The sequence below is a fragment of the Corapipo altera genome, unplaced genomic scaffold (genome assembly GCF_003945725.1).
Source record: "Corapipo altera isolate COAL_440 unplaced genomic scaffold, ASM394572v1 112, whole genome shotgun sequence".
NCBI classification, from domain to species: Eukaryota; Metazoa; Chordata; class Aves; order Passeriformes; family Pipridae; genus Corapipo; species Corapipo altera.
The window spans coordinates 5074447-5096958 of record NW_020884899.1 but is presented as its reverse complement, the minus strand read 5'-3'; the positions used below and the strand labels follow the sequence as shown (position 1 = coordinate 5096958).

The window sequence follows — 22512 nt, the reverse complement described above, 5'->3', positions numbered from 1 at the left end:
TCCAAGAGAAACTGGTATCAGGAGTCTTGGATTTCACATCTGGCACAAGGACTCCCCCGTACAGGACTAGTAAGCATCCCGCTTCTGAATCTCAGCTCTCTGGACTCTTCCATCTTCAGGTGACATAGAACCAAAAGCAAACACACCAGAACAGTCTTTAAAACTAAATTTTTAAGAGGCTTGGAATAAACTGTGACATTTCACTACAGAAGTGCATGTTATTTTATCTGCAAATCTCCTCTAAAGAACACTTAGGTATTACTCTGTAGTCCTCAAAATAATAGGAAAAAAAAAAAGATAACTGGGCTATAGAGTGAGAAAAACTAGTCGGGGATTATCTGATAATTAGCTACAAATGCAGAATCAAATCACTTCAAAAGCATTTTCCTTAATGCTCTGATAAGATATTTGCCTGCTCAGTGTGGTAACTGAGATGGTGTCCAAAGTGTGCAGCACCAGACCGAAAACTAAGTCATTTGTCTTCAGGTAGGTGTACGGGATAGGAGATGATATACCTTATATTGTATATCTTAAATAAGGTCTGCTGTTTATAAAAACCATTTTGCTCTAAGGTGTACAGCTCCTTGTCAACATCCCCATTCAGCTGCCAGTAAAATAACGGGAATCCCAAGTGCACCAGAGAACACGTTTTTAGTTTGCTCCTCACCACAACTCCACACCTCTTCGAAGAACAAGGGCCTGCAAAGATTAATGTCACAGCATGGGCAGAGCCATCCCACAGCTTTAAACTGATGGGTGCTCAGATTTAAAAGGCACTTGTCAGAGACAAACAACAGTTGAAATAAGCAGATGCACAGACTTTGTAAGGATTCCAAAACCCAAATGTGTCGACTTCAATTAAACACAAGAACTGCACATTTTCAGGCCAAACACGTGCCAGTATGTACTCTTTCTGCCTTACTTTCCATAGTAGCACTGATCTCATCCAAGTGTTCTCTGTGAACTTCAGAATCTCCCCTCTCATACCTCTGCTGAAACCAGCCTCTTTCCCCAGTATTTCATTTAGCTTACTTAGAACATCAGTGTAAAATTGTCTTATATTTAGCTGTCTCTTTCATGTGAAGGATCCAAATAATTCATGAAATCGTCCACGATTTGTGTGTTGCTTCATTTCCTCCCCACAAAGGTTTTGACTTGAAAAACTGGTTTGTCCTGGGCAATAGCCAAATGTTCATACAAGAGAGTTTCGATCGGAACAAAGAGCTTTCAGGGCTTAAAACTTCGGCATTAACCCTGTAGGACCCTTTCTTTGGGTTTTAGTCTAGCAGGGAAAGAGCCAATAGTATTCAAAATGAATATAAAACATGATTTCCACAGAATCCCAAATAAAGTAGAAATTACCAGCAATCCATGTGGATTGCCTAAATCATTACAAATATTTTGGGACATTAGGAAGACCTCTCTTCCATTCGTTGGACCAGTCTCTTTCATTGTATTTAAGCAGTGCAAATGTCCTGTAATGGAAAGTGTATTGGAAGCTCCCCAAAACTCATCCATTAGTGAGCAAAACACCCATTAAGTTTCCATGTAATCCAACAGACTATTCTCATAAAGAGTTTTTCAGAAGATAAGGTAGAAATTTTTTCTCCCCCAAGCTGTGCTTTTGTCCTAAGGCCATATTGAAATACTAGCACAAGCAATTTGAATGAAATTTCCTCTCCAATTATGAGCGTCAGGAGGTCATTTAATATGCTGAGCTAGGTAAAAAAATTGAGCTAAGTATTATCAAAAGCATCAGATTTCCAGGTTTTTCACATCCTTCCCAACATAAGGGAAACATTTCTCATGTTATTCATTTGAGCAAGGAAATGTGTGGCGTGACAGCTGTCACTTTAAAGTTAATTATAGTATAGACTCACATTTTTAACATTAGCTTTATGTCACCACAAAAAAGTAAGTATTCTGCTAGCATCAAACTAATTGTTTTTCTTCAAAGTGACAATGTATATATGGAGGAGGTGGCATCCTTCTGACATATAGCTTTTAATGTCAATCTAGATGAATCAGCATAAAGAGGCACTGAATACATTTGGAAGGATATGTATGGACTCACTGTCTAACCTGGCCCTGTTATGGCAGCAGTAAAGTTTCCACAAATGCACCATTTACAGGCTCTTGGCTGCCTGATTATTTCCTACTCACTCGTTTACATCCCAGTGAAAGGTGGTTTCTCTTACTGTTTGTGAATATTTCAATAATGAACAGTATTTTTCTTAGTTACCAAGGAACTGTTTATAATGCAATACAATGATTTCCATGGAATCACCAATTTTAGAGGAGTCTTGCTACTGAAAGATTGCTTTACATTTTATGGGCACTTAATTCTTGTGGTTTTAACAAATTACTGTATCACTGATGCTCTTTCACTGAAAGGAGATGAGGAAAGAAAATTAGAGCATCAATGGCAGCAAATCCAACATGCCCTTCTTCTCAAAAATCCACCTTTGTCATCCTCCAGAATTATCTTTCAGGTCAGTTCAACACACGAATCTCCCCTGTCTTAACTTTGCAAAGAGAAAGTCACTAAACAAAATAAAATTATTAAAACCCATAGTCACTGCCTGTACCACCCAGAGAGGATTAAAATGAAAAAATGAGGAAACACTAGAAATCAGCACTCAGTCAGTTTTACAAGACCAACAAACACCCACTTGCACAGTTCTACAGCACTGTTATTATCAAATTGCAAGAGTAAATTCAAGATACGCCCAAAGTGCAAAGAAACTAAAGGACTTAAAACCAGACACATTTAATTTAAATATTACAGAATTATGCTTTATCTTTCCATAACCTAATTTCAGTAAGCAATGCCTCAGTACAGCTGATATCAGAATACCAGCCCCACATGCCCTTTGAACCGAAGAGTTCTCATATTTCCTCTATAGTTCAAACTCATAAATATTTATACAGAACCAGTTTGACAGGTAAATCTGATTTATGCCTATGTCACCCCTCCCATGAGAAACTTATGTATTTACAGTTTGCTCTTGACTTTCTCTATCCTTCCGGGAATATGTTCAAGAAGAAACAATCCAGCCACTTTGACCGGAGGAGCAGATGGTTCACTTTTACAGCGCCATTAGCTGCGGCGAGAATCCCACCAGCTGCACGAGAGAGCTCATTTCAACAAAATGTACTGAGGAGAAAGAGGAGTCCCTCCCATTTGCCTCCTAATGTAGGAAAAGCCATATGGGAGTCAAGCCCTTTAGGATTTTTAGTACATATCAGAAGCCATTAGAGAGAAGTGTACCACAGTTCAGGAGTCAGAATACCACCAGTAACCCTTTCTTGCAACGCGAAACCACACTAAAACTGAGGGAAATCAAAGGTGGAGAAGCCCAGAATTAAGAACACACAAGCCATTGCAAACGCAGTAGGATTGTACAGAAGTTTTACAAACAGAGCAGACGAAAATGGTATTAAATATTTGACACAGCAAAAAATTCTCTGGTGCTAAACACGCCCAAGATTGCCAAGTTACAGAAGAAACTGAAATTGCAATCATCGTTTTTAAAAGGAGGGAGTGTACTAAGTGAACATTACGCTTTCAAAGGGGGGCAATTAGAAACAGAAAAATATTTATTCATTTAGTAATACAGCACTCCAAGTGCCCAGATGCCATGATCCTGAGGACGTTAGTGCCCAGAAACGACCAGGTCATGGCCCTGCAATGGACTACATGAACAGTGACCACTCTCACAGCCCAGATACTCTCAGGAGCAAAGTTACTCCCTACAGGTACACACAATTTCAGGACTTATGCTCTGGTAAGAATCACAACACCACGGAGTATCATCTGAAGTAGCTGATTTACCACAATACTCATAAGACCAGCCCAACCTGCCCACCCATCTCCCCCAAGACAGCAGGCAAAGAGCTGGCAGGCCGCCAGCCCAGCACGGCAGAAGGTGATATTCCCAGCAAACTGTCACACATTCTCAAATATTTCATTTCTAAGGCTGGCTGAAGGCTGTGGTTTCCATCCTGTGCGAAATAGGATTTCCACCACATGACTTCGTGCAGCAGCTCTCTGCTCTGCCTCATCATAGTGCTGTTTGATCATTTTGAAATACCTAATACTCGTTTATGTGATTAAATCAATAAAAAGTCATCTCTTTTCCATTAAGATGCCCAGCGGATTTACAGATCAATTTCTTTCTTTTTGTACTTGAACCACTAACAAATAAATGGAATTGTAAATTTTGAGTGGGAGTTTTCTGACAAAATATTGCACGTGAAACCTTGTGAGTATCTCTCAAATTGTTTGGGTCTTTGATGTCTAATTTTAAATTCAAAATGGCACATTAACAAGGTACTGGAAAATAAAGATAGTTTATTTTTGTTATGAGAAACACTGTAGGTGTCCACTCTGTTTGGAAGATCATTATTGTTGAATTTTCAAAACATACTACCTTTAGGCACAATGGACACCACCTAGAATGGAGTGAGCTTTAGAAAACCAAAGTTCTCCAAGCAGGAGCAATAAATGGATCCAGAATCTGCAGGTCTGAAACAAGTTTGGTTTTTTTTTATGCAACAGTGTCCTCTCTCACCTGCCCCATACCAGCTCCTTCCCTCCTCCTGGCTCTGCCCATCTCTCCTGGCTCTCACAGTGAGCCAGGTTCCATTACCCCACGCTGCTCCTGTGCTCACTGGTTGGTGGCCAAGCAGCACCAAGTCCAACCTACCTTATCCAGGACAATATTTTACCTCCCTTTCCTCTGCTCAGACAAAATCAAGAAATCTTTAAGAAAATACTGAGCTTTATCTCTGCCACTTCTGTTCCTCCATCAAACTACTGCTGCAACTGCTCAATGGATGTGAAAGTTACTGCTTGGAGCAGAGAGATCAACACACAACCTGAATCTCAAGGAGCTCTTTTCCTTTAAAAAACAGGCTAAAGACAACAATTTTGAAAAGAATAACACTGCTAATGCATTTCGTGGCAACTAAGATCTCCAATTATTTAAAAAATCTTTCTTCATTACCACTAAAATTTCTAAAAATCACTGTCAGCACAGTACACAACTTTAATAAAATTTAACACAAATGTGGAATAATAACAGGAAATTAAGAGCCTGCCAAAATATTACTATGTAGAAGTTACAACTCTCTAAAAAAGACTAATATCATTTCTGATAGCTGATGAACAAAATTCACCCTAAAAATCAAGTCAAAGCTTATATTCTAAGTCTTACATATATCATTAACTGTAGGAACAAATCAATTGCTGAGAAATTCTGATACCAGCTACAGCTGTTTATTCATAAATCTGAATATATTGCTTTAGTCAGGATTAACTACCTACCAGTCTCACCAGTAAGTTTTCAGACTACATACGTTAAGCTCCACGGAGCACCTGATGAGCAATAATTATGTTGATATTTCCCAGCCTTCAAGGGACACTCCTGTACTGCATCAGATCCAATACCATTCATTAGTTCACACACTTCAATGTGATTTTATCAAAATCCAGAGAGCAGTGTAAATACAAACACCCATCCTATTAACTACTACATGAACATATTTACATCTCCGAGAAAAAAATACGCTAAATGTATTAAAGATTATTTAAAATTTAAGCTTATGCATATCTCCATGAAGACTGTAAATCCTATAAGTCAAAATATTTGCAAGCCCTGCACAGTGCTGCCTATATCATCATAATACTGCTTTGCTACTTCAAATAATAAAGCAGCTCATTCCCAGTAAGCATCTATCCATCATTTTGTAAAAACAAACCCCTTCTCACATTCACATACTGTGAGAAGGAACAATGCATTTAAATAAATACCTTTAAAAAGAACGATCGGTGGATCTGCACAGTATGATTTTTACAATGAACACAATTACAAATCATTAAGAAATTAGGAAATCGTATCTAACGTACTAGGAACATGATTCAGTCTGTTAAAACAGAAGAAAACAGTATTAAAACAAGCAGCTTAGAAAAACATGGTAAGAATTACTCGCAAAATCCTTAGATTACCTTTTGGATCGCCTCAACATGCTGGTAGCAGGCAGAGAGAAATTGGACAGCACTGTCCAAAAGGAGTCAGACATGATCTTTAAAAGCTTTCATTGCTGGGAAAATACAGCACAATCAAGCCACTAGCAATAAATAAGGAACTAAATAATACCAGTGACAGAGCCAATGCAAATTCCCTGTAGACCTTGCAAGCTGTTCCATTAATGTGAGACAGGCAGGCAAGCGTACATATTGCTGCTGTTTCCACTGCCTCTGTTTTCTCCCAGCTCCATCCCTGCCTCCCTCCCTCCACCTTAGGAGGCAGTGCAAAATGAGATATTTATTCTCTTCGTAATATGCACACTTTAAACCTGGAGTTTGATGACTACACAGCATATGTGCTTTATATATATCTCTCTCTGTGTTCATCTAATTACAATCAAAATATTTTCGATATTTTCAAAACCATAACTGGGTGCTGTTTGCGATCCTGAATAACAGAGGGGTTTTTAAGGCTGTGTCTGCACAGAGAGCACCACTGACTGCCTAGTTTGTGTTTTTATTCTGACATGGTGGCCCTTCTGTTTCCTAACTACACAAGGCACATCAGGGACATTTTCCTTAATTTTTTAATTAATCTTCCATCTTTAAACAAATCCCATCTTTTATCTTTAGTAACCCAAGCTGAATTTTAATTAAAAAAAAAAAAAGACTCCAATCCCACCTAAGATCAGTTTAAAAACAGAAATCCATTCTCCTCCTGAAATCAGCCGCACCACAACCACGTCAGTCACAGTAAACACAAACTCCTACGTAGCACCTGGTGCCCACAATACAACTCAACCAGCTGAATTCTGACAACAAAATGCAAGTGATGCAAGTGGCACTTTTGTGATGCACATCAGAGGTTTCCCACGCACCCCCCTTGCACATCAGCTACAAGTTCACTGTTCCCCTTTGTGCCTGTAGAAGCCTCTTGCCATGTTTTTGCTTTTTCCGGGGTCTAAACAAAACCTCGCTGGAGCTGCCTTTTTTTTTTTTTCCTTTTTAAATTTCAATATGCAATCCATTTTCTTTCTATTGTGGCTTTTTTAAGCACTTCTGCCAGTAGGAAAGCTAATGATGTTCTCATATTTCAGCCTTCTTGAGTGGCTTTTTATCACAAACATGAGAAAGATGACAATCAACAGCTGGCGCGGCCTTCCATGCACAATACAGCCCTTAAAACATGCACAGAAAAATGTCTGGGAGAAAGAAATCCCAGTAGGCTCACTTTAGCTTTCCACAGAATCACACAGAGGAATTAGATGGTCTTCATAATTTTCCATTAAATAATGGCACATTTTTAATAGATACATTTATCAGGAATCACAGTATCTGATGGAGCAAAGGATGCCCTTCCATCTGGGCTTCAAAACAGGGAAATGAGATTTCTAGAGTCTCTGCTCAACACAACCATCTCTTCTAGTGCTTTTAAACATTTTTATGAAATTAATCTAAGTCACAAAGTGGGTTTGATTTCACAAAGTTAATTTAGAGTACAACTGAACCAAACTATGCCACTGTCTACAGCTGATGTGAAAGAATAAACGCATTCATTTTTGCGTGCACATAATAACATATGCCAATCAAGTAGAAACTGAAGACTAGCATTTTGGAATTATATTCAGGATATTATGTGACCTTCCAATTCCAATAAACTCTGCTTTTGAAAAGGTATGAAAATTTTAGTCTGTCAGCTAAAACATGAATTGAAATTCCCAGGCAATAACGGTGGAAAAAAAGTGGGCAGTTAACTAACAAAATAAACCCATCACAACAAAAATAAATTCTTGACTGTTTATGGTTAACAAATAAGATCACAATCAGCTAAAGCCCCTAAATCTATATTAATCATGCTTTTTGTCAAAAGTGATTGAAAACTCAGTAGTGGAAGGCGTATCACTCACAGTATCACTGTACTCAGCAGCAGCAGCACTTTCACATCTCTTGGAGGAAGGACATAAAAAGGAGAAGCCATTTTAGGAGAACACTTCATGGGCATCAGTGACTGACAGTCCCATAGCAACATTAACCCAGCCAAACCCTGTCTGTCCTCTGCTGTTCCTGGGGAACACAGGGCATCCCCAGCAGAGAAGGGAATGGGGTGTTTGCTATCCCCAGAAACCCTCTGTCCACCCAACTCCCCATTTAACACAATTCTGCAGAGCTTTTACCCAAGAACTGCAAAAAGCACTTTGGGAATTATATAACACTGGGTCAAAAACAGCAGAAATTTTTTAACACTTTATAGTCCTGCTTTTCAAAATGCCTGTTCCACATGCCAATAATGAACTCCCATCTTGTAAATCAGCACCTCCAAAGTGCTCACTTTGGGACCATCCCCAAATTTTAACCCCAGAGAAGTTCAGAGTACTCAAAAAAAATACGAAGATGCCACATTTGGAGATGCAGTGTTTTTGCTAGAAAAACAGAAGAACACAATGAAACTGTCAAAAAGCTTTTAAAGTAATATGACAGTGTCAACATTTGCAGACTTCTCTTTAGTTGTAACAAATGTATGAAGCATAAGGATTTTCTCACATCTGCAATGACAAATGAAATCCTTCGAAGGAACTATATTACTGCCTCTGCACAATAAGTAAAACATTTTGCAAAATTTGGACCAGAAACTTCTCAGTAATTCAAAAATATATCCTCTTGTATATGAAAAAGCATGTCAACGGCACGCTCACACAAATAGGTTATGAGATGAGTCTTCTATTTTATTTAACTCATAATAACGTTAATATGTCTGTGAATTCCAGACCCTGAGGTACTCCAAGACTGAAGAAACCTCTTCTCTTACAAAATTCTTCCACTCGCCTTTCAAGATATTTAGTGTCCATCAATCTTCCTAATGCACCTTCTCCACTTCACGCCCAACTTGTCCTCAGAAGAGACCACCTGCAGAACATTTCAGCAGCTCCTGTGATGATGGAGTATTTCTCTGTCAGCCAAATGTACAGTTTCCAGGGCCCTCCTAATGACACCACATCCACTGGACAGTTATAAATAGTCAATGTCAATGACTTCCCCAATTTCTCATCTTTACCATTATCAAAGTAGGACATTAATTAAGCCTGACATTAAATGAGAATGCAATTAGGCAAACAGTCCACATGAAACTCATTGCTTTCTGGACTTTTTTCACAGCAGTCACATTCATCATTAAATAAATTCCCTAGGTATAAGACCATCTTCTTTTAAATAAAATCTGTCATTTTAAAAGTAAGCTGAACTCCCTGAAAAGTTTGAAGTAGTACCAAGCAGATCAATGAGGTAATTTTGAAAAACAATATCCCAAAAGTCAAAACTCATGACTGACTACATTTTAAGTTGACTATATATCATGTTAAGTCTCCAAAATATTGACTATATTTTTAAATACTTCAAACAGGATGAACCACATAGTAGTCCAGTAGTTTTCAAGTGAAGATGACTTTCATGAGTTACATTATGGTAAATGAAAGCTTCTAACGGAAACCAGTTAAAATACTAATTGGGAAAAACCTACCTCTTCCTAAATATTCAATTACTTGAATTAGTTACATTGTATTAAGTTTCACACAAAACCATGATACTTTCAGACTTAACTTTTTAAAATAGTCATTAACCTCAAACCTACAGATTACTTATTAGAAATATCCAGAAATCAAAACGATTTTGCTAGCAAAACTAAATTGTTTGGAGAAGTCACAAAAAAGAAGATACATTCTATAAAGAGTATACTGATTTTATTTTAAACTTTAAATTGTATGCCCAACAAGCACAGAAAATTATTCTACTATAAGTAAGCCTAAGTTAACACAGGTGAAGAGATACCTGCTCTGTATCACTTACTATACAGTGAAAAGGTGTAAAAACTCCAGCAGGAAACTTTGTTCTTTCAATAAAAAGAAAGGAGAAAAGTTCTTCCTTTGCACTTCCTCAAAAAAAAAAAAAAAAAAAAAGGAAGGTTCCTTTAAAAAAAAAATTACATGGGAGATGTGTGTTGAGCTATTTGGGGCATCATTATTATTTGAACACTGACCTACGTAAATGAAGAACAGACTGTCTTTGAGCCGTCTGCAATCACAGGACATGGAAGTAACAGTCTGACAGAAAACATTAAGTTGAATGTATCTTTAAGGTTCACTTTTCTATCGTTATTTTCCAGGTTATACAATCATAGAGTTCTTCCTTTTTGGGCAGAAATCACCAAGCCACCCCCCCAGAACTAAAGAGCCACACTCTTTTACTACAGTGGCTCATTCAGATTTCAACTGCCCTGTATAAAAGGGCTCCCAAAGACATATTTATATAAGATTAAACTAAGAGCTGGTGGCCAAGGTTTTTGGGGGTGAAGAATAACGAAACTTCCCTCTGCTGTGAATTTCCTACGTAGGGAACATCCTAGTGACAGCACTAGTTTCCTACTCAAAGGATCAGAAACATTTATTGAAGTAGCTGTCAGGCACTGCACACCCCAACACCTGCACAAGAGCTGCCAGCTTCTCATGTAACTTTAATTGGGCACAGTTACTGAACTAACAGGGGTTGCCATCCTAGCAGGCAGCCTGAAATGGTATCTGATGCACTACAGTATCACTGCACAGTTAAGCATAAGCAACTGCTCTGATTTCAGTCTAAAACAACTCTCACAAAGTCGTACTCGCTCATATAGAGGATGCCAACTACAGCTCTATCATCAGAATTAGTATTTTCTAAGTGAAAGCACTACTAAACAGTGATAAGAAGTGAGCAGTACTAAAATTGTGTCTCAAATCCCATGAATACTTAATAAGAAAGATTCTTTCTTTGTATTTCTATTTACAAAAATATCACTTCTTAGTATGCTAATATTCCATGCAACACTATTCATTCCAAGAAACACTAGTAAGATGTTTGGCAACTCAAATATAACATAAGCTTAACATTATTTCAAGCTCACAAAATTGCCAATTGGGCTCAGACGCCATGGAAAGGTCAATTATCCTCTTTAAATAAGTTACTAGAACTTGCACTCTTTCCCTAGCCCTGCCTTCTCCATGTGCAATTCAAATGTCAGTTGTCCGATTTAATCAAATGTAACCTCCATATGTGCTTAAAATGCCATGAAAATGAGAAATGTTATTTGAAAAATAACAATACTGAACATGAGATCTGAAAATGTCACTTCACGTTTACACAGAGGTCTTCTAACGTTTCATCCAAAATGTTGCTGAGGACACTCAGTAGCACTTGTGAGAAACACAGCATCAGAGTGCTGCCATAACCTCAACATCCTCATCCAAAGGTTTTCCCTCCTCTTCACCGGCAAAAAATTATCCAAAGCAAAACACAGACTGAGCAGCCTCTTGCCACCGTAGCATTTCCTCATCTTTGCCATGTATTATTTATCCCAGTGCACTTAAAACTTCCTTTCTAACCTGCAATACAGTGTTAATGAATTCACTGTGCAACTGCATTTGCAAACAGTAAGATAACCTAATCTCTTCTCCTGCCACTCCAGCCTGCAGTAGCCTCTCCATGAACAAGCACAGCACTTCAGCAGCTTCAGCTCTTTGCAGAATCCTTCCACCTTTGGCTCCTGGCACCGGAGTAACACAACCAGGCTAATATTAATTCTCCTGTAACATGGGGTCTGTATATACCCCAAAGAGCTGTAACACACAGCCCTTGACGGACATGGTCCATAACCATTCCAACAAGACTGGAAGCAAAGCAGATTTGAAAAAGCAGGTTTATTTCCCCCTCATTTTACAGGAAAACTACAGTGCAGAGCCTGAAGGACAAATTAAGGGTAAAAGCAGCAGCAAAGGCAGTCGGCAGACTTTGTGTCTTTGCAGGGAGTGAGGGACTGAAGAAGAACTACCAGTGGATGGTTAAAACTAAACCAAGACAACACACAAGTAATTTGGGTAAAATGAACAAAGCAAACAACAAAGAAAGGGAACCGAGTTGTATTTCAGGGGGTCAATTAGAGGGCTTTGAGTTACTCAGATCACAACTACCAGCTTGCAAAAGCAAAAAAAGGGGCTCCTCTCATCTATGCAAGACCACAAACTCCCAACAGTAGCCTGTGCAGACGCTGTGCCAAGGATCACCGCGGTGGCCCCAGGCTCGGGCACACGTGGTGAGCAGCAGCAGGGAGTGCTGCCACCTGTTTCACAGCATATTACCCAGAAGACCAAATCAAGCCTGAACTCTAAAACAAGCTCTGGCATCTGATTTGTCTCTCAGTATAATTCAGGTTGTTTGCTCCAACCCAAATATCCGGTGCAGGACGTTCCACTCCACGGCTTGTTTCCTCGTTCCCTGGTTAACACACTTAGGCTCAGCTGAAATGTTAAGGATATTGTAAAGCCCTTGCATTTACCATGGCTTTTCTGAGACAAAAAGCTTATTTTGTAGGATGTTGGCTAAGAAGAGTTATTCTGGGAGCAAGGGGAATGCTAATGTAATGAACAGACGAAGAGGATGAATTTTACATTTTCAAGCATAAATTCTTAATGAAGTTAGAGCACGGGATAAGAATAGACTTTACAAAATAAGCCATGGTACAGAAGAGACATGAGAAATCAAAACCATGCTTGGGAAACATCATGAGTGCTAGTAGACACACACAAAAAAATAGGATGAACAGTTTATCTAGTTTTACAGGCAGAATTACATCCTAATTTAGCCATGAATTTTGAACAGGAATTGGCCCCTATTTTAGCTATTTCTTTGGAATACTACAAATCTTCACAGCAAAAGCTTAGCTTTTTAAGTCTGGGAAAGCCATGATAATGTATCATCAACCATCAGGCAAACAAACTGCTCCAGGTTGTGAACCTCAGAAAAATATATAACATAAAAATAGACTGAACATGAGAACAAGTTCAAACCATGGATTTTTAAATAATTACAGATTAATACATCTCTATCAACTGTTTTACAGTAATTCTGAGAAACCCACAAAGGTAATGCATTACAAAAGTAAGGTTTCCTAAAATACACACGGTATTTAGGTCTTCTAACAAAGTTATTTATTTTATTTATGACTTCTAACATATATGTCTACCTATATATAAGTGGAGACATAAGTATTAGAGATCCAGAAGACAGAAGAGGATTTAATAAATCAAGATAAATTTACTCCAATTGAATTCTCAGCTTTGAAATAAAGTACAGAATGGGCAGATATGGAATTCTGAATGATTTCTGCAGTCTCCAGAGAAACATTCTGTTGAAATACTAAAAGACATAATTTAACAGTTTGCAATCTTACTATACTCTACTGTAACATAAAAATGGCACAGATAAGTCTAAATAATATAGCTAGAAACCAAAATATATAACAAAATTGCTTGTTTTTAAAATAAATTACTTTCATAGCCCACCTCGCCTTTATATCTCAGACATAAAGAAAAAAAGAAAATATGGATAAATGGGAGTAGTCACTTATATTCACTTTCTTTTCTTCCAAATTTTGACTAGCAGATGTAGCATTACACAGATCTTGCAGATTGGGGGGGGGGGGGGGAAAAAAAAAAAAAAAAATTAAAAAAAAATGGGGGGGGGGGGGGGGTGTTAATATTTTCTAACGAAACCAAATTTAGGCTTCTGCGCTACCCATCAAAACGCAGCTCGTAAGAAAAGCAAATCATATTTCCAGCTTGCCTTCTAAACAAACTTCTAAACAAACACCCGGGCTGAGAGCGCACGGGCCACGCGTGCCAACGAGCAACACCTGCGTGCCCGGGGAACGCACTTTCTGCAGAGGAAACGCAGCTCGCGCAAAAGTAACAAATATTTTCACGTTAACGACCACTTACAACAGCACTACGTAAACCACCGACCGCGGCGCTCTGCGGCGTGGGCTGCAGCTGCCCCTGTCCTTAATAAGAAGGGGAAGGTTGCAGAAGCGACAGGTCACAGGTTTCTGATCCATGTTGCCACGAGCGGAGGCTGCGCGTGCCCGGCCGTGGGGCACAGGCTGGAACATGTCCCCGTGGGCTGTTCCTCCGTGCCAAAGACAAACGCAGCCATAATCCACTCCATTTGGCTCAAATTAGTTGTAAGTTCTCTGCAAGGGCAAGGCGGACACCTGTGACCTAAAAGGAACACTTCTGGTCAATATTTGTGCGTTGATTCACTCGGAAAATTGGACGTTTAATGATTTTGAAATCTTCCAGTTTCTCGGAAGCAGAATGGACGAATGGTTGCATTGAAATGAAGTGTGGAGGAAAGTTGATAGGGATTTTTACCAGATTTCTTTCAGTGGAAAATTTTGCCCTAAAATTTTGCTGAGAATTATAGCTTGACCTGTTCTGCTATTTCGCATTTCTCATCTGTTCGCAAATAAAACTGAGAATCACAGGAACAAAAACTGAAATACAATAGAGAGTACAAAAAATAGTATTCACCTTTTCAGGCAAGCTGTAACCCAAACATACATTATCACTTCTACTCGTGCAGCAGGTCTTAGATCAGAATCAAAAGAATTACTTCCAAAACTTTTTTTTTTTAGTATTTATATAAATAAATGCCCATCTGAGCCCAGAGATGTGACAATGAGACTCTCGGTGCACAGCAAGTCTTTACCAGACGGCTGGATCAATAACATCCCTGCTCTAAAGACCTAAAGGTCTAAAGAAAGGAAAGGACAGGGAGAACAGGAAGGAAACAAAAGCACACAGAGCTCTTTCACCACAGCAAAGATTACTGTTTGAAGATTTTATTTTAGAACATTAATAATTCATAATGACAGTGTAATGTAAACTAGGTTAGAAGATTATGCTCTCAAGTACCACACAAGGCATTGAATGACAGAATAATAACCACTAGCCAAAGCAGCAAAATTTCAGGAGATAAATGAGGGTAAGAGAGAACTTGGAGGACTAGAAGAAGCATATTTGAGACAAATGAACAATAACAGGAAAAGAAAGATTCTGAAAAAAAGGGGAGCACAGATACAGCCTGGAGAAAACAGAGCATGAATGGGTCCATTACAGAGGATGAAGCTCTGCTGCATTCAAACAAGAGCTTAAATTTGAGACAAAAGTTCACCATAGCTCAGGAGAGTGAGACACAGCTGAAATGGGACACCACTTCCCAAACTGGTAAAAAGGTACCCTGAAATCTTCTTTCCTTCTTTACACTCTAAACGTTCCTTAAGCTCACTGTCAGTACATCTCTACTATTAGTGCTTCAGAACAGGACATTAACAGGCCTGTGTGCACACTCACCAATTTTCCAAGTCAGAACTAAAAATAGCACCTGGTTGCCTCACAGGCTGATTAAAAACAAATTTTGGAAAATGCATGGCACTGTCTATCAACAATAATAAACACATGACTGCCTGGTTAAGAACATATATTTCTTTCTCAGAATTATTCCCTTGCCAGGAATGTTTCAGTGCTCGGGTTGTTTCTGTATCTGTACTCAACATCAAAAGGCCTTTGAGGGACAGACTATGTGGCAGGAAAAATTTTATACAGAACTGAGCACACTACTGGTGTTTGAGGAAATCACCATTATTTGAGAATCAGGACAGAAAAAAAAAAAGGCTTCAGTATTTTCTATTGTCTCTTAAGAACCTTCTGATATTTTCATTCCTCACCAGAAGTTGCTAACTTGTCCCAACCATGCCAAACTCTTAGTAGTGCAGCTATAGTGAGTCAGCTCTTAGCAGGTGTAGCAGCAGATCACAGCCTTCAAACACAATTATATAGAAAAATCAGCTATGAACCATAACCATATATGGTTTTTAGGTGAAATGGCTGACAAACAGTAAAGCCCTCCAACTTCTGAAGTCACAAGCACACACTCTCCTCTGGGAGCCTCCAATTTCCCAGGTCGAACCACCAGGTTATGATTTACAAGTGGTCCCATGGAGGGCAGCCAAATTGTGAGCCTGGACTGAGACAAGAATTCACACCTCGAGCTCCAAACCCCAGGGTTTAACTCTTCTGCTACTGCAGGCAGGACACCAGGATTTTTGCATTTAGGTAATGCCTTCACATAAAAAAAAATCACACCATTCAGGCCACCATGCCTCGATATTCCCAACCATGTGACAGTTAACAAACAGTTTCCAATCAGCCTAAGACAGACAAGAAGTTATCCAAGCCTGTCGCATTTTAGGTATCACCTATGTCCATCCCCCATAGTCTCCTAGATGGGAAAAATGATTCCCGAGACTAACAACCGGTACAAAAGAAAAGGAATAAAGAGAAAAAATTCCATTAAAAAATAAATGAACTGTGGGAAATTCATTCATTCAATGTGAGATGTAGATTAGAATTCAGTTGCCAAAAGCTTACCTACTCAAAATTCATCATTTCACCGTTCGCATAATGATATATCCACAAAGTTGTTCTGTTACTCATTATTCCTGAATTGCTGATCTACATTGTTTCCAAAAGTGACATTATGCTGTCTTGCAGTCAACTCTGACCAATTATTTAGCACCTTTAGGAAAGCTGAACCTGTACCAATTCAAGCACTAAAACAGGAGGATAACACTTGCTGCAAACCCAAAACAATTTCCAAATGTCATTCAAGCTGAATGTAGGCGTCTTCATTAATCCTGACATTTGTCAAATAGGAATTTCTAACTCAAAAAACCTCTTAAAACCTTTATCATATCAAGTGACTTTAAACTAAAAGAAATTTAAGTAGAGAGATAGGAGACCCTCACCAACTTTTGAGAAGCCTTGAGATATTTCAAAATAAAAATAAAGAACCTCATCAAGTCTGAATTCTGAAATGTTTTTGATCTTCCCTAAAAATATGGAACTTCTCCTGTTTACAGGTGCTGCCCCACAGTTGTAAAATATATGCAGTCTTCAAAACCCAAACTGCATGTGATCTGGGGATGAGTGTGCCAAGGATACATCCTTGTACTATGGGAAGGGATTTCTGCACCTGCCTCGAAGCAGAAGGACTGGAGTTACAAGGCTCTCTCCTGGAGACACACCAGCAATCCTGATACACAAGACAAAGAGCCACAGTCTAACAGGACACTCATTCCAAGGAGGTGGATGTCTCCATCCCCACCCTTTGGTGAAGGTTTGCTGAAGCCCACCTGATTTACTGCAATGGAGCAGACTCACCCAGGACACTGCCCACCCAACCTCACTCACACACCCAAACAAGCCATAGCTCTCAATATAGGTCTCCCCTTACCCACTGCAACAGCTTGGGCAAAAAAAGGCTTTAAATAAAGGCAGGCAACCCTCCCAGTACATTTGGTGAATGCCTATGCATGATACATTCTTGTTACTTACCACAGTTATTGATTAAAAGTTTGTTTCCTAGAATAGGCTTTTTATGTAAATAAATTAATATATTCTTAAATTATATCACAGATGTCCATAAAATCCTAATTATATAAAACTCATAACATTGTAATTACACACTGATCAAGTAATTATGTACTGTGCTCAAACACTGAGTGTTTCGGAGCAACATTAGGTTTCCCATTTTGTTTTACTTAAATGAGACAGCAAGGGTCTGATCACCATCTCTCCCAGAAATAGTGACCAGATTTTGCACAGGCTAGGAAAAAATTCTATTAAAGTATTCTGCAAAGCTATAAAAAAATTAATAGCTATTATCAAGAGACTCTATTAAAGCTAGAAGTTCCAAGGGAAAACATTCCTATAAAAATAATCTCTACCATATATCTCTATAGGAGCATGTTCCACAACTGGCATGAATTCATGGAATCAAAATAGCAGGAGAAAATACCCCTTGAAAAATCCAGCTGAAGCCAACTCTTCCCTTGATTTCTTAGGATAAAGCAAATTTCCACTGAGACTTCAGCTAACCTACAGTACACACAGATGCCAGAAATATGGCACCTGAACACTTTCATCCTTCTTATCACAAACAAATTAAACTGTTTCTAGAATTACTGAAACTGTCTTATATCTTGCTGAGGGTGTTACAGAGCGTGTAACATTTTCTGAAATGGGGGAAATTCACCCTCCTTTAATCTCAGAGTTCATCACTTCCAAGTTAGAACAATTAATTCATGACATATTTTAAGCAACTTGAGATCAAAAGATGCTGTAAATTTGTATTTTGATTAAATTAAAGTACAAATATGGGTGCATAAAGATTTGCCAACTCATAAAGAGGACCAGCTGTGAAACATGGCCTCATTTTCTTCTTCAGTAATTTGACTTCCCTGCTACCCCCAGAAGAGCGCAAGCCAGATCCCAAAGATGAGACTCAATACTTGTTTAATTTTGAACATCATCCTATTTTCTTCCTAAAGTTACATGACCTTAATTCCAACCCACAGTTCCATCTACTAATGCAGTCTTATTCCACCTGTTATCAATTTGCTTGTGTTGTAATCAAGCCATTTCACATTTCCTTTTACTCTTTTGAAAGGTTTACATTATTTTCATCTGTTCAAAGGTTACGTATAAAATATTTTCAATCTCAATTAGATCAATTCTTTCAGAAGCCATGAACTTCCATGCCACCTGTCTGGACATCAGTAAAAATATCAATGACACCGTGAAATATAGAAAAGAAGGGAAAACCTGTGCAAATTCTTGCAAAAGCAACGTACCAAAGGTAAAAAGTGAGAAAGATTTAACGTCAAGGCCTTTTACTTGCTACATTTTTCAGCAGTTCCTTGCATAGCCATGGAAATGAACCTCTGCCTGGCTAACTGAGGGTGCTAAGCTGAGTAGATCAATGACAGTACTGAGTTGCCAAGATGAACCTTTGCTCTAAGCAAGCAGGAATGGCTATCACTGGTACCGTAACCAAGTAAACAAAACTACAACAAAGAAAGACTGGATAAAACAGGATCAAGGGCTGCACAGGTGAAAGCAACAACGACGAAAATAAAAAGTTATTATAGCAGACCTAAGCTCTTACACAGAACAACATATCTGTGAATCATCAACCATTCAGTATTTAAAGAGCAGATGGCTGGAAGGTCCCCCTAGGTGAAAAATATTATTATCAAGGAGAGTTCATAGTAACAGTGGAATAAAACTTGATGATGAGACTTTTATATGAACTGCTCCTAAAGAGAAAATTATTCACTGACCCGTGTCAGAAGCCTAAAATTTGAAGGTTTCTCAGAGGAAAAAAAGCAGTAAGCACCAAAAAGGCCTTTTGAAAATAATCAATAATCATCAGATCTCATCTCCAAAAAGAACAGTTCTCAACTGACTTCAACAATAATCTAATTTTGATATTTAATTGCCACTTACCAGTCTGTTAATTAGCCCCAAGGCTAAAAAGCATTTAATCGTATTTAATCACCCTTGTTTAAAGGAACATTACCCAACACCAGCCTTTAAATAATAAAAATTCATTTAAAATTAGATTGATGACAATGACACTGAAATGTCAGGAGACTGTTCTGTAGTTGCTGCCCTTCACTTCACCGCCAGTGCTGCCAAAATGAGCACCTTATTAAGAATTGTCACCAATTGCTGCCCAACAGTGCAGGGAGAGCAGCAGCCTGCTGGGCAAGCCCCTCTCCATGGCCCTGCACAGTGAGGACAGACACGGGCAACATCCCCTTCCTTTGCTGACAACCTGATTTCCCCTCAACAGATGTAGTAGACATCACTCTGCATTAGAGGGGCAGGTGCCTAAAATAATTCAACTTCGCATTTTCTGGTTACTCCCACCAGAGCTGGCCAGCAGGAGCAGTCTCCCTCTGAAATAACAGTCTAGATTCAGGGGCTATTGCATTACCACCTGATGAGTAACTGAAATTTGACCAGCTACATCCACCCTGCAGCATGTGAACTTCAAAACCAGCCCTCTGATGCTATGCTGGCTCAAGTTTTAAGTAGGTACCACACTGAGCTCCAGTTTCATAACCACACACACAAAGATCTCCAGCTTGTGTTAGCCTTTGCCTGGGACTATCTCACTAGGTAAAGTTTCCTCTTAGTGAAGAAGCCAAAGGTTTCCACTGGGGCTGCTGGTGTCTATGCATGTCCCATAGGAGCACAACAAGAAGCAAGAGCTAATCCTGAAGGAAAAATACATCAGTCAACCTCTCAAATGCTTTAATACAAACTGGGCTGGTTTTGGTTTACAGACTCTAGTACCCCACATTTAAACCTGCTAACAACAGGTTTGATTTTACTCGTTATCATTTGGAGACTTCATCCTGCCAGCCTCTGTAAGACAGCAACGTGGATTTCCAGTGAATAGAATTGAATGTAGTCCTTTAGCACAGACCCACTATTCTAGACAGGTATTTTTAAAGAACCTCACTCTTGCCTGTTTTACTTTTATATTGGTTTTCTTGACATCAGCCATGCTTGTGAGGGCTCCTTTGATGCATGGTACAAGTTGCACACATATTCAGAAGCTAACCACCAGCAATTTGCATGCACACACCAGCAGACAGGTTTCCACTCCTTTATCCCTACATAGGGCCTTAAACTACACATGAACTAAAAAAACCTTGTAGCCATAAGCAACATGAACTTGAACACTAAGTGGTTGTAAGTAAGTTACGACTAAAAGGCTGTTCCCTTCTGTTAGATGTTATTCTCTTAAACTATAAAGCTGTTAAGTTCATAGATGGTTATGCCAACACCAAACCATTAGCAATTCCTAGTTGACACCTTTCCTTACCTCCACTGAAAAGGATGGCTGTAGCACGGACTAGATGGATTGCTCTGGGGTTGTGAGTTCAGGTAAAATACTAGAGGAGAAGTAACAAGTGCACAGTCAGCACTAAATGGGAATTTAAGATGCTGCAGACCTGGAGCAGATGTAGGAGAGAACATGTGCTGATGAACATCATTTCCTCGGCAGTGGGAGTACAAAGGAGAGGAGATTCTGACAAGGTACCACAGTAGAAAAAAAAAAAATCAGGGTCAATATCACATTTTTTGTTTCAATTAAAAAAAAAAAAAAGATACTTCCAAAATACAAGTTATACCTTTCTCACTAAATGCAATAAACTAAGTGGTCAAAAGTCATGCTTTCCATTACCATCCAAATCAAAATGTATTTTTCATTCAATTTAATATCTATTAAATGTTATTTTTCCACTACAAAAACCTTCCAATCTGGAATTATCCAAATTCTTCTTTGTAGCGATTTCCAGGCTTTCTGGAATATGCACCACCGTCAGTCTCTAATATAAAACATTTAACTGAGTAAAAACAACAAATTGATAATGGTACCAGTAACAGACATGGACCATTTGTATCACAGCCTTCACAATTTGGGAGCCATGGTCATACCACAGCTGTGGCAATAACAGAAATACCCAACTGTGAAAATATGAATTACACAAACCATTAAACTAGAAAACAACACTTAGCAGTGACAGTGTTTTAGAACAACAACTACTTAAGCCTGAAAGCAGCACTGCAAAATGGCTTTATTCTAATTTTAGCAGTGGGGAAACTGAGGCACAAAGAGGTTAAAGTGACATGTCCACAGCACATCCCTGGTTGTACCAGGATTGCAGGTGAGGACGCTGATGCCCAGCTCTGTGCTCAGCTCTGTGAACTGTCCTTCTTTTGCAGGGGTAGCAGCCAACACACATTTGTACACACAGAGAGCACAGAAAATGCCTCAAGGTAGCTGCTTTTCAAAAAGCTGCAAACAGACTTCTACAGAAACACAGAGCAGAGGTTCTGACACCTACTTTATGGAACTATACACGATGAGATGTCCTTCACTAGAAATAAAGTAAAAGTTAACTTACAAATATTGGTATTACAAAGTGTTCTTATGTGTTAGAATACAACCTAGAGCCACTCTACTCTTACAGCTGTAACTTTGATTTTTGACTGAGGGCTGAAAAAAGTTTCTCTTTGCCATATTTAAACATAAAACTGAGAAGAATGGAAATCTGAAGGACGCTTCAGTTTTGTTTAGAATTCAGATATTTTACACTTCAAGTCCTGAAGTCAAGCATGTTTGTTCATGTTCCTTGCTTTAGATTTCCTAATGAATCCAAATACTTATCAGTAAGTAACCTTTACATACTGGAAATCCTCCCCACTAGCAATCTCTGCTTACACAGCTGATGAGCTTTACAGTCTGAAGACAGAAAAGGTTAAGCCTGCCTCTTACCCTGCTCCTCCCTCCACTGACTATGGGATAGATTCATTTAACCTCCCCTACTTATAAACATAGTATTAAATACACAATTTCTTTAATATTTTACCAAGTAGAAACAATAAATATAATTATAAACATCAGAAATAGCAGTTTTCATTAGTAGATTTCAAAGCATTTATAAAGGACACAAGCATTAAAATGGAATTGCTTGTTTGAAATCTATTTATAGAAATACATATAAAAATGTATTTCTAGAAAGTAAAAACTTTTAGCTTTAAATCTTAAAGTTTGCTATAACATTCTTTATTTTAAAAGATAATAATGATAGCCAAGGTTTCTGAAGCTTTGAGCCCTGTGACACCTTCCTGACAGATTATTAGAAGTACTTTTTAAATCTGAAGAGTGATCAAACTAGATAGAGTTACAAACATTCAGTT

The 22512-nt window shown here is 38.6% G+C and overlaps 1 protein-coding gene across 10 annotated transcripts in view; it reads right to left on the bottom strand.

Moving 5' to 3' along the window:
- The window catches only part of MAST2 (microtubule associated serine/threonine kinase 2), a 192168-nt gene that overhangs the window by 79656 nt on the left and 90000 nt on the right, over positions 1 to 22512 (bottom strand). For 4 of the 10 annotated variants that reach the window (XM_027648987.1, XM_027648983.1, XM_027648980.1 and 1 more), the window contains one exon: positions 20630 to 20836. The exons of 5 other annotated variants lie outside the window; for them this stretch is intronic. In XM_027648987.1, the coding sequence (XP_027504788.1) occupies positions 20630 to 20836 (207 nt within the window). Of the gene's footprint in view, positions 1 to 6010; positions 6260 to 20629; positions 20837 to 22512 lie in introns of those variants that run through there. One more of the 10 variants, XM_027648984.1, reaches the window with a different exon arrangement.